This window comes from Plutella xylostella, chromosome 31 (genome assembly GCF_932276165.1).
Source record: "Plutella xylostella chromosome 31, ilPluXylo3.1, whole genome shotgun sequence".
Classification (NCBI taxonomy): domain Eukaryota; kingdom Metazoa; phylum Arthropoda; class Insecta; order Lepidoptera; family Plutellidae; genus Plutella; species Plutella xylostella.
This window is the reverse complement of record NC_064011.1, coordinates 2775855-2788560: the sequence shown is the minus strand read 5'-3', so window position 1 is coordinate 2788560 and position 12706 is coordinate 2775855. Positions and strand designations below refer to the sequence as shown.

Here is a 12706-nt window from a genome sequence, read left to right as displayed (position 1 = left end):
CTCCATTGTCGGTTATCTAACCGACAGGGATTGATTTATAAATTAAACGTCATTTCGCCGTGAAGCCTGCCTCAACCGTGAGATGGTTAAGATCCTGGGAAACCCTACCCTGCCAATCGACGAGGATCTTGAGCCCTTAAAAAAGACACGGCTAAGTCACGTGACCCTCCTGCCAAAAGCTTCCACGCATACAACCCTTCGTGGAAAGCTGGCGATGCGTGGAGAAGTGAATGGAGCGAAAACCCACCATCTCGCAAACTATTTGTACCAACCACAACCCAACGCCCAGCTGGCTTCTGTGAACCGCGGAGTGTCTGGTGCCGACTTAACCGCCTGCGAACAGGAGTAGGCAACTGTGCATACCTCTGGCATAAGTGGGGGCGGAGCGAGTCAGCAGCTTGCGAATGCGGACACCCACAGCAGACCATAGACCACATCGTCTTCGAGTGTCCTATCACAAAATATGCCGGACCTGCCGATGACTTCATCAACCTCACCAGCAGCGCTACTGCATATTTTAATAATTGTAGTTTTTAGTGACCTGTATAAATTCTTATTTTAATATTATTTTATGTAACCAGTAAAGCCATACGATAAATAAATAACGTCATCTCCATATAAAATTCATGACTGATGTGTCAAAAGTTAACCACTACCTCCTGGTTATGCTCGAACCGAGAATGGAGAAATTGGCACTAAAGAATCCTTAAAAAATAATAATCAAACTACAATAGGCTAAGTAAAACGAACCGATATGCCGATACCGATTTCAATAGGTACAGTACTTATACTTTTTACACCCGGATACTTACTAAATATTCACAATTTCAGCTAGTTAATGCAGAACATCCTAAATCAGATGAATTAATTGTCACGGTGAATGTACCACAAAATGATCCAATGTTTGAACCCAAAGAAGAGATTCCAGAGTATAAACACCCACACTATGACAAAGAAGTTTTAGCTGGAAACATGGCTGACTTGTTCACTTCCAACCGACATTACGAATATCCCAATAAATATGACGATTTGAGCAGAAGAGCTGATAATATAATTGTACCAATAGAGGTTGGTAAAGATGAATTTAATAAATATAAGTAGGTACTTACAGACAACAAAAATGGAATAGTAAGCTGTAACGGGATGACTCAGGAGGACATCCTAAACAATTCTATTTTACTTATTCTCTGTAGGGTTGTCAGTTCCTACATCTTGATCTATCGAATGGAAATTTTGTGCATATAGAATAAAATATAATAGAATGTTGCTTTATTGAACACCACATGACGACCGAATGGCTTAGTGGTTAGTGACCCTGACTACTGAGCCGATGGTCCCAGGTTCGATTCCCGGCTGGGGTAGATATTTGTTTAAACACAGATATTTGTTCTCGGGTCTTGGATGTGCCCGTAAAATGGCAATAGCCCGCCCCCTATTACATTGGGACTAACATAACACTCTGGTGAAAAGTGGGTGGGTGTTGGCAGCAATGCACCTCTGCCTACCCCGCAAGGGAGTACATTAGTACAAGGCGTGAGTGCGTGTTTTTTTTTTGTTTTTTTTTGAACACCACATAAATATCAGACATACAAATAACATACGTATAGACTAGAACTAATGTACAATAGGCGGCCTTATCGCATATCCCCTAGATCTAAACTGCCTTCCTAAGCTTGGACCACTTCCCACCACGCTGGTCCACTGCGGGTTGGTGGGTTCACGTGATATCTAGATGTGCTAAATGTTGATGTGCAGGTTTCCCCAAGAGGTTTTCCTTCACTGTATGAGTGATGGCACATTTAGGTACTTAAATTCAGAAAAACTGATGGTAAGTACATGTCAGCACCGGGATTCGAACCCGCATCTGTGGCGTGAGAAGCGGACACTTACCCTACTGAGCTACCACCGCTCCTGCTCCGAACAATTAAAATCGGTTTGTTTTCAGGCTCCTTTGGACGTAGTTCTTCAAGTGGCTGAGCAGGCAGCATTAATGCCACCAGCTGTCAATCCCGATGAGTTTGTGGTCGATAAGAAAGCTCTTAGAAGCGGTGTAAGTATCATAATATATTAGTAAACATTGTAGATACCTTCATCATCTCCCGCTAAACGAGGCCGAGGCTTATGCTTAGCCTGTCTTTATGAACTTGCTCTGGGTTATTTCTACTTGGTCTAAGATCCGAAGACCGGTGGGGTATGGACGAGATCTCTAGCATGAACAGAAGGCCTAGCAAAGTCGCAAGACAGTCAACGTCAAGTCGTAACAAAAGTTTTGCAACGCGCTCAGTCAAGAGCGAACGCGGCGCAAAACTTTTGTGTGCGTCCGACTTTGCGTGTGCGTCCTGCACTCTGTGCTAGGCCTTCAGACCAGTGTAGCATGTCCCGCCGTCGTGCTGGACCGACGACCTTAGACCAGTAGCCGGTAGAGGCTGGATGAGGAATGACGAGGACAGAGTTATGTCCTTGAGAGAGGCTTATGTCCAGCAACGGATGATTACCGGCTGATATCAATGATAGCTGGTAGACTTTTGGTAGGTATTAATGTACTTACCTATAGAAAGATAACACTCTAATTCGTTGCTCAACTTTTTTTCAAATATCCTCGTGCCTATTTTATTACTGCTGTGCTAACTACAGTCTGTTTTTTTTATCTCAGATACATAATTTGATAGATAATAAGTCCTGCGATTAAGTGACGTATCGTTATATTTTCGGGACAATCGACTGTTGATGAACTGTTCAGAATCTGTCAATTTAGTATCTGAGATAAAAAAAAACGGACTTTAGGTATTCAGAGATGTTTGTGAGTGTATATTGTTTATAGAATTACTGGGACAGTTACTACAAGGAAGACGGAATTATTGATGTTCTAAATCCCGCTTCGTATCCTTCACGTTCAGGAATTAAACGAAACGTCGATGAAAATAGTGAAGATTCTGGTTCTGATACTGTATATGAAGATTTGAGTGATAATCATAATCCTCATGTGCTGGCAAGTACCAAAAAAAGCAAAGTATATAAATTAGTAGCTAGTATTTTATTTAACCATTATTTACACTATTCGGCTGACTATTCGGCTAGGCAGAAGCAACTTCGACAAGGAGGCTGCAAGGCGCATCCAACTGGGTTGGGCTGCATTCGGGAAAATTCGTCGATGTTCTCCTCGGCCATTCCTCAGAGCCTGAAGACAAAAGTCTTCAACCAGTACGTCTTGCCAGTGATGAAGTATGATGCAGAGACGTAGACACTGACGGTAGGACTGGTCCGCCGATTTAAAGTCGCTCAGCGTGCTATGGAGAGAGCTATGCTTGGGGTTTCTCTGATGGATCGTATCAGAAATGAGGTTTTCCGTCAGAGTTCCGGCAGTCGATAGGCTTTCATTTACTAACCAAATAGTAGGTACATGTGTTCCGGTATTCCCTTACTTCTAACGTTTCCTGAAACACAATAATACACCCCAAAACTCGTAGTAGTACCTACTACCTATAGGTAGGTAGGTATATAGCGAATTTCATTGTAGCACTATTTTGAAGAACTATTTGTTCTCACACACCACACCGATATCATCCTAATCCTAACTATATTTATACTATTTATATTTATTAATATTATAAATGCGAAAGTAACTGTGTCTGTCTGTCTGTTACTCTTTCAAGCCAAAACTACTGAACGGATTTGAATGAAATTTGGTATACATACGGTCTAGACACTGTGAAAGAACATAGGCTACTTTTTATCCCGGAATTCCCACGGGAAAACATTTTAAGGCGAAGCGCAGCGCGCGGGAACAGCTAGTAAACAATAACTCTTAACTCTTACCTTTTTCAGGAAGCGTCCCAAGCCAAAAATAGAGTTGGGTCAAAACTTCACAGCTTGCTGAATACTTTGCTTAAACGCTCTAAAACCCTGTTGTTTGTCGTACTATAATATTATTTAAATAATATTTCGTGGCAATAATAAACAATTAAACAGACTCTTCCACGTTATAAACAGTGTTTTAATTTGATTTCAATCTTCGACAGTTTTAATGAACTTGTGTACTTCTCATTATGTTTATTATTTAAACCTATGCTTACCTACATAGTACATTATACACACCACGTAATATACATACATAAAAAATAGGTATATAATATATTTAAGACCGTCTACATACACTTCCACTCAACTAAACTGTACTATGAGATTAAAAAAAGAAGGGTACCTACTTACAGGAACAGAAAGAGCAGAGCTGATTGTTATAGGTATATGTATATTGTATATTACAAGTTTTAAGTATAATTAAATTACCAGTAGTGATTAATGTAAAGTGCCGTAATGTATTCCCAAAGTTTTGTGTACCGGAATGTAATTTTGAAATTCTGATTTCAGTTTCGGGCTTAGATATAACATGCTGCACATGTAGGTTTCGGCTTAGTATACCTAGTAATGTACTCCCAAAGTTTTGTGTACCTATCGCGAACTTGTCAACGATTTTCGGATTCAAAATGTGTTGAATTTGACACTAATTACTTCGTTTTGACTTCGCGATAGGGCCCCCGTTTCCGACCGATAGTAGACCTACACTAAAAAACAAGCTCGTCAGATTTCGTTTGAAACTATTTGTAACAGGTTTCGTAAGACATCTCTTTTTATAGGATACGGCAAGTTTTGAAGAAACGGTAATTTACTTTGCGTCTGGTAAAGAGTATCTCCAATGCTTTGATATGGCATTTGAGCATTTGGCTGATATGGCATTGCATTGGGAAGATAATTAGGTGCTCTAACTGACTGCATGTTAGCAGGCTGTAATGTGGGTGGACCAAAATTGGGATGGATTGGACGATAATAATTGTTGACCCCGTTCCTTGAAAAAGACGGAAATCTGTTGTTACCAAATGGCAAACTTTTGATTACAGGAATGTTAACGTTAGGTGGTTTTTGACTTGTTAGATTTTGAAGAAAGCCCGGGACATAGTTCAGTGGTAGCTGGGAAAGCCCTGGGCCTATCGCTGATGTTTTATTGGTTTGGGCTGATGGATCTTCAAAAGTAGGATATAATTCAACATTAGGTTTTGTTTCCACCGACTTGTTTCCTTTGATGGTTGTTTCCGGAAATAGATCCAACGATGGTTGTTGCTTGTTTCTTCTTGCACAACCATGTGTAATGTTTGAAACTGGTCGCGGGCTGGTTGTATTATTTTTCTTTTTATTCTCTGAAATCAGGAGTTGTATAAAATTAAAGTCGCTGGACACTACCGACTTAACCTTATGCGCGCTATAAGGCAAACACTACAAAAAATAGGCAAGCACATCTTATTATTAAGTAAAGGAATAGCATTCGCTTATACACTTAAGTGTAAATCAAAACTATTTATGTAAATCGACTAATCTAAAATTAATGAATAATAAACTAAATTATACCTATAAGTAACTACTTATTTAAGTGAGTACTTCAATCTTTTAACACGGATCACGATTGCACAAAAGCCCTCGACACACATAAAAAGAGAGCATTTCATCTATGCCCACCTTATACCATCCCATTTTTTCTGTGCGCATGTTTAAAAATTGATGTAGGTAAGTAGATACAAAACCAGGCCTTTTTACATTCTAGATTTGATTAACTACAATCCCTAAATGGACTTCAAACGCCGTAAGTTCTAACGCTATTACTCCATCCGTCTTCCCGCGAACTCGTAATTTCAGATTCGCCACTCCCAACGACAGTTTCGGTTAAGTTGGGGCATTAGTCCGAAACCGCAGGACTCAAAAGTTAACCATTTAGCCCGCGCTGGTGACAAGTTTACGTACTGTAATTGTGTCTGCTAGTGGTTTCAGGGCATTTTCTGTGAGCGTTTTCAGCGAACGCAAAGATGTGGAACTTCTGGTCTGAACATACGTTTACAGAAGTCTTTAAAAATAAGCGTCTAGCTATCGGTATCGTACGTATAGGATCAAACAGATTTTCATAAATTTATGGAGAAACGGGGTAGGCAATGCCAATGAAGTGGACGCGTTTGTGTGAATTTCAATACTGAATACAAATAATACTGAATGCGATGCGTCCACTGCGAACGATGTCGAAAGGTGGACGCTTACCTTAACGGTATTTTAATTTCTTAAACTTAATCCTAATCTAAATCCTAACCTATTTACGTACGAATTTACAGGTCGCCGTGTAAATCATGATGCAATCGGGATGATTCAGCATACTATTGCAGCAATTAACTTTTATGCTATCTATCTTACTTAAAGGTAAACAAATTGGGAAACCTTATAGTTCGCTGGAAAATTTATGTAATCCTTGTATGTGTAAATTATTTACCTTTAATATTAACTGGGGGGCTTTCCTGAGGTTGCTTTGGGTTCTTTTCAAGTATTTTCAGATCCAATAGTTTTTCCAATTCCAAAAGTTTTTTCAAACCCAGAAACGTTCTCCTGCTTTGAGGAAAGTCATCCAGTACCTTGTTAATTTTAAAATCTTTACTAAATGCATCGGAACTATTTATATTTTCATTTGTTGAGGCCGAGACTTCTTGTTCAATATTATTGGACTCATCGTTTGGCTTTGCTATCGTTTGTAATAGATCTTTTTTTACAGTACTTGACTTTTCTTCTTCAATAATACTTTTATTCTTTAAATTGTCATCATCTTTTATTTTGAAGATCCTTATCAATTTTGTTTCTTTTTCATGACTTGGTTCATCAGTCAGAATTTTTGAAGTATTTTTTGGTACATTAATGATACTTGAATTTTTCAGATTAGGTATAGATTCAGTACTCACTTTTTTTTCGACTGTGTTGTTTGTCAATAATTCTAGGTCGTTCGAAATACTTCTTCTTCTCTCATTTTTTGTCTTTAAACTCGTTATTCTGTATATTTTACCAGTTTTGTTAACGTTGTCATATTCATGGTTATTTTTAAAGGTCCTTTTGTTTTTATCAGTGCTTGTATAATAACTTAGATGTTTATTCTTCTTTTTAAATACACTTTGCTCAGAATTTAGTCTGAATTGACCATTTCTATATATTAAAAAGTTATGGTCTTGAGTTTTTGAGGGCTGTAGAAAGTTTAAAGTCGAGTCTTTAATTCATTACCTAGATGTTACCGGTTTGACTCCCGAGTGGGTCCATCCAGGTGCGACATAATTAAATGCTGAGCTAATCGTTCGTGAGCTTATGTTCAAAATAAATAGTAAAATGATCCTTGATTTTATCAACTAACTCAATGAATGTAACTCAATAAACATTGGGGTCCACCAACCCGAACTAGGCCAGTGTGGTGGACTAGGCCTAAAACACTTCCTTCATTGGAAGGAGACCCGTGCCCCAGCAGTAAGGATGTGATGGGTCGTGATGATGATGAACTCAATAAATTTGCCTACTAAAGAAAAAAAAATATGGTGGCTTATGGGATAATTGACCCCTGCGACTCTTGGGTTGATATCACTGATATTAGAAGCTTATTTTCTTTTAGCAGGAAATTTACGATATATTTATGAAATATTTTGGAGTGGAGACTAGGCAAACGTAGTGTAGGAGGCCGTCTGGCTAGATGGAGTGACGATTTGTGAAAGTTAATCATTGGATGCGGAATGCTATAGAACGCACCCAGTGGCGTGGCATGCTTTGGGAGATGCCCACGTCCAGCAGTGGACTGCTATATGTATGCTGATGATAATAATGAACTATTCTAGAAATTGTATCCTAAATTGTATCCACACCTTTACACTAAAAAGCAAACCAGATGTTGAAGACGGTTTTTCAAATAAGTTAAAAAATAACAGTATGCTTACCGATTCATCATCCAAAGATAATCCTGAGATTAAAGTTAAACATGAAAATAAATATAAACCGAAGCTCAGGGCCCTCATACTCGCCATAAATACTGAATTAATGCAACATTTATATAATGTAAGTAGGTATATGAAATAAGTAGAATGCATACATAAAAACAAAGATTGACTGACTGGCTGATTTTAATATTCATTTTATTCAATACGAACAAGACGACCTTTGAATTGTAGCTAGTAGTTATGTAAGTTACAGTTTTAATAAAATATTATACAGTTACCAATGATTTCAAAAGGAAGGATAGGCCCTTCAGAACATTTTACTCAAACCTTCTTCATACAAGCAAAATAACTGTTATCTGTCATAATTTGTTTGAACTATGTCAGTGCCTAGCAACTATCTTGACGACGTAACCTTGTACGTGCGTTAATAATTTACCATCCCGGACATTGTTTTATTATTTGCAGGCGCCATATCAATAATTTAAGACAAATCCAACTACTAAAATTAAAACTGTAGACCTGTAGAGCGTCCCGTACAAATGGACTAAAAATCACGCTCCAAAAAGTAAGTGTGTGCAACAAGAAAATGTTCTCGGAGGATAGTCAACAAAAAATGACGTCCGCATAAGGTTATAGCGCGCGGCCATTGTTGACTTTGGTAGTAAAATAATTATCACTTTATAATGTGTTTATTACTTAATTTAATGGTAATTACCGACGATACGATATTCGATGTTTCTTTTTGACCTTCGTATAATGGTTTTTGCAGCCTTTCACAACACAACTACATATTTATCACAAGATTCACAAGACCATCTCTCGGCCACAGACAACTGTCGACTGAGGAGCGTTGGCCCTAAAATTACGATTTTAGGGCCAACGCGCGGGTGCCATTTTTTTGAGTGGGAGGCCCTGTCCTTACGCTAGTAATATATATGTCAATGACAGTTACACAAATGAGCTTTAAGCTTATGTCGACCTTAAATGTATTGCTGCCTTGCTTTGACAGTATATAGACAGAAAGAGACAGGCATAGATTTACCCCCGAATTCATAGAGCTTTTTGACACTTTACAATAGGTTTAAAACTGACGTTGTGATATACGAATTTAAAGTTTTTGACTGACGTAAAGAGTCGAAACTCGTATGTTTCGAAGTTATTTTTGATCTATATGAATTTGAGGTTTAGTTTAAAGTTCCTTGCAACACTCTACAACATTTTTTAATAAACTCACATGCGAAGTTCGCGGGAAAAGCTAGTTTAAAACATGTTACACTACACAGGAGTGTTAATACACCGGAGCCAATTAATTCTTACGCTAAAATGGGAGAACTGCCTTAATTGGATAAGATTGGTCAAGTGAGAACTGGAACGCATTACCGATACTTAGGCATTAGTTAATAATACGTGTAGGTATATTAATTAATCAGTTATGGCTACCTACGCAGAGTATGGATATGCAGAGGTGTAAGTATATGGCTCCTTTTCTGTTTTTTTTATTGAAAATACTATGGAAACTTCTCATTAGGGCAGAACAGTTAGGCAGAATAGTAATACTAAAGTCTGCAAACCGAGGCAAAAGCACTGTCTTGCCAGTAATCAAGGTCTGTTCGTTAGACAGCTCATGGCATAACTGTTCTGGCCTTCTCGTTAGAGAAATATACTCTATTCTATTCTATTCTCTGTGGGGGTGTAGGTACCTGCACCTGGCTCTCTCGAATGGAATCTTTGTGATATCCCCAAGGTCTAAACTGCCTTCCTATGTTTGGACCATTCCCCACCACGCTGGTCCACTGCGGGTTGGTGGGTTCACATATCTAGACGTGCTAAACCTATATATGTAGGTTTCCTGAGCTTCCTGAGCTTGAAAAATTAACACTAGAGTTGAATGTTGCAAATAACGAAATCGATAATCTCAACAGCGAAAACGTTGCTCTTAAACAGAAACTAATAGATTGTGAAACTACTATAAAAAGGTATAAAACAGTGTGCCATTCTCCAGGACCATCCTCTAAATGCTCCACACCTTTAAAGTTTTGCTCCCCGCAATTTAGGAAACAAATTGCAACTACCACAAAAATGGGAATACCAAAAACATCACCAAATCAACTTAGTAACAATGCACTTATGGAATTGTATCGCAAAAGTACAGAATCCCAACTACCAGCTTTCATCAACGAGAACAAAAAATCTCGAACATACCATTGCAGCAAAAAGTATCCAGACGTCGCTAGTATCGTAGACATAACGAGCCCAAACACATCGGAGCATATCCCGGCAAATATTTTACAAAACCAAACATATCACAGTGGTGACAAGACAAAACAGTCTCCCAATTCGCTAGATAAGCGAAAAATATTTTTGTTCGCTGACGAAAAAGGGAGACATATGCGACAAATCTTACAACAGCTAGTAGGGAATAATTATATAGTATGTTCTATGATAAAACAAAATGCTAACATGGAACAGGTTTTGATGTCTTGTGTATCACAATGTAAAAATTTAACTAAATCTGACTATGTAATTATTCTAGCAGGATCACACGACTCCAACATCAGATCCCTAGAGTCAAATCTAAAGCATTCATTATCCTTACTTACACATACTAACGTGATAGTGGGTAATGTATGCAGGAATATGTGCATAGATGAATACAGTCTCAATACAGTACTTCACCAAATATGTTGTCTGTTTGATAATGTTATGTATGCTGATCTGATTGATTATCACAGCGAAAACCCAAAAATGTTTCACCGTATTCACGCATGTAGGCTTCTCCTTCGACAAACGTTAAAAATAGAATATATGAACAAATTTATAATGTATAAGAAAAAACAGGAGAGTTTATATTCTAGCAGTGTATGTACACAAACAAATATTGTAAACTATCATTCGGCCAGTACTCAAACAAGTGAAGAATTTTTTCGCTGTTGAAAATAATGTAAAGCCTAACATAAAAAATGTTCACATATTTTATCAAAATGTCTGTAGTATTAATAATAAAAAGGATGAATTTGAATTATATATTAACTGTCTGAAGGACCAACCTATGTACGTTTGCATGACAGAGCACTTTCTAAATAAATTTTCAGCTCCACTTTTTAATATTAACAATTACCATATGGCCTCATATAATCACAGAGTGATTAAGTCTAGAGGTGGTTCTCTTATATTAGGTCACCAAAGTTGTAAATTTGAAGAACTCGAAATTTGAAAAAAGTTTTATAAAATGGATTGCTTTGAAATCTGTGGCATAAAGGATAATGATACGAACTTACATATCCTATGCTTGTACCGTACACCTTCTGACAAGAACTTCGACTGTTTTATGAATAAGTTGGAATCACTAATGGAACACTTTTTCAACAAGAGGGTCATCCTCGTGGGCGATTTTAACGTAGATCTTTTAGCGGATAGTAACCATAAGAATGACTTTTTGAATCTCTTGACTTGTTTTAATTTTAGACCGCTCATTGATGATGTAACTTTTATTCGTAACAACTCACAATCGTGCATTGACAACGTATTGACAAACCTTCCTAATGATGACATACTGAATATTAAAATTGACCATAACAATATGGCAGATGGCCACGCAGGTATCACAGCCACATACAAGACTTCAGCTTCTTCCGCCAGCCGCAATGGTAACAGTCAATATATTTACAAAGAGCAAAGAGTTTTCAGTACTAAAAATAATAATACTTTCAGGAGTAAAATTCAGAACCAAAACTGGAATTCGCTTGGCATAAACGGATTTTTACACAGATTCTCAGAAATATTCAATTGCAGCTTTGTTAAGCGGACGAAGAAAATTCACCTGAATAAGGAAAACAAGATTCAGTGGATATCAAAAGGTTTAAGGGTTTCCAGCAAAATGAAGCGTTTCTTAGGTTCCGGAAACCGAACCAATGATGAATCGGTATTACAATACAAGCACAGATACATTTCACTTTATCGTAAGGTTATACGGGCACTAAAAAAGAACACTGTCACGAAAGAACTTTCCAAATCAGAATTTTCATCAAAATCAATATGGAAAGTAATCAACAAACATCGGAACAAAGAAATACAAAAAGCAAAAGAAAAAATAATACTTAAAGAAGAAAATAGGATTATAGATGACCCTAAAATAATTGTAGACTTATTTAGTAAAGTTTTTGACAATAGTGAACAAGTAGTTACAGAAAATTTTAATACATCACATTCCATACTTATAGACAGCACAGATAGAGTAGAACAAAACATGCATCTTAAAACTGTCACGTCAGAGGAGCTTATAAAATTAGTAGCCAAAATGAAAAACAAGTGGTCATGTGGTTACGATGATATACCTATAAGCGTCATAAAGGAAAATATCGATATCTTGGCTGAACCATTGGCTATCTTCTTTAACAACTGTATGGAACATATTATATTTCCAGAACAGTTAAAAATTGCTAAAATACTACCGATTTTTAAAAAAGGCTCTAGAACTGACCCAAAAAAGTATAGACCGATCTCATTGCTACCAACCTTATCCAAACTGTATGAAAAACTACTCAAACACAGACTGATAGTACACTTAAATACCAACAAGGTATTAAACTATAGACAGTTTGGCTATCAGAAGGGAGTTGGTACAATAGATGCCATTGAGTCTCTTGTCGACGACACTATAAAAAAGCTGAACGATCGTAAGAAGGTGCTTGGTTTATTTCTAGATTTAAGTGCAGCTTTTGACACAGTCGACCACTCAATATTACTAACTAAATTAGAACACTACGGAGTAAGAGGACAAGCGTTTGACATATTTAAAAATTATTTACAAAATAGACATCAATTTGTTGAATTAAAATGTGACGACAACGGCACAGAAAGGGTTGTTAAGTCTAAAATGGTTAAGGTGACGAGAGGTGTTCCTCAGGGATCAATTCTGGGCCCAATCTTCT

General features: G+C 37.5%; 1 protein-coding gene across 1 annotated transcript; it reads left to right on the top strand.

Moving 5' to 3' along the window:
* The first annotated feature begins 804 nt into the window (after positions 1-804).
* LOC105388064 lies at positions 805-3387 on the top strand. Its single transcript, XM_048632201.1, has 3 exons — positions 805-1068; positions 1946-2050; positions 2822-3387. The coding sequence occupies exons 1-3, from the start codon at positions 901-903 to the stop codon at positions 3239-3241; spliced, it is 693 nt and encodes a 230-aa protein (XP_048488158.1). The 5' UTR covers positions 805-900; the 3' UTR covers positions 3242-3387.
* The last annotated feature ends 9319 nt before the right edge of the window (positions 3388-12706 follow it).

Coding starts and splice junctions, on each gene's coding strand:
- LOC105388064 (XM_048632201.1), top strand. CDS start 901: ATGTTTGAACCCAAAGAAGAGATTCCAGAGTATAAACACCCACACTAT. Junction 1,069..1,945: donor ATATAATTGTACCAATAGAG/GTTGGTAAAGAT, acceptor GTTTGTTTTCAG/GCTCCTTTGGACGTAGTTCT. Junction 2,051..2,821: donor AGAAAGCTCTTAGAAGCGGT/GTAAGTATCATA, acceptor TATTGTTTATAG/AATTACTGGGACAGTTACTA.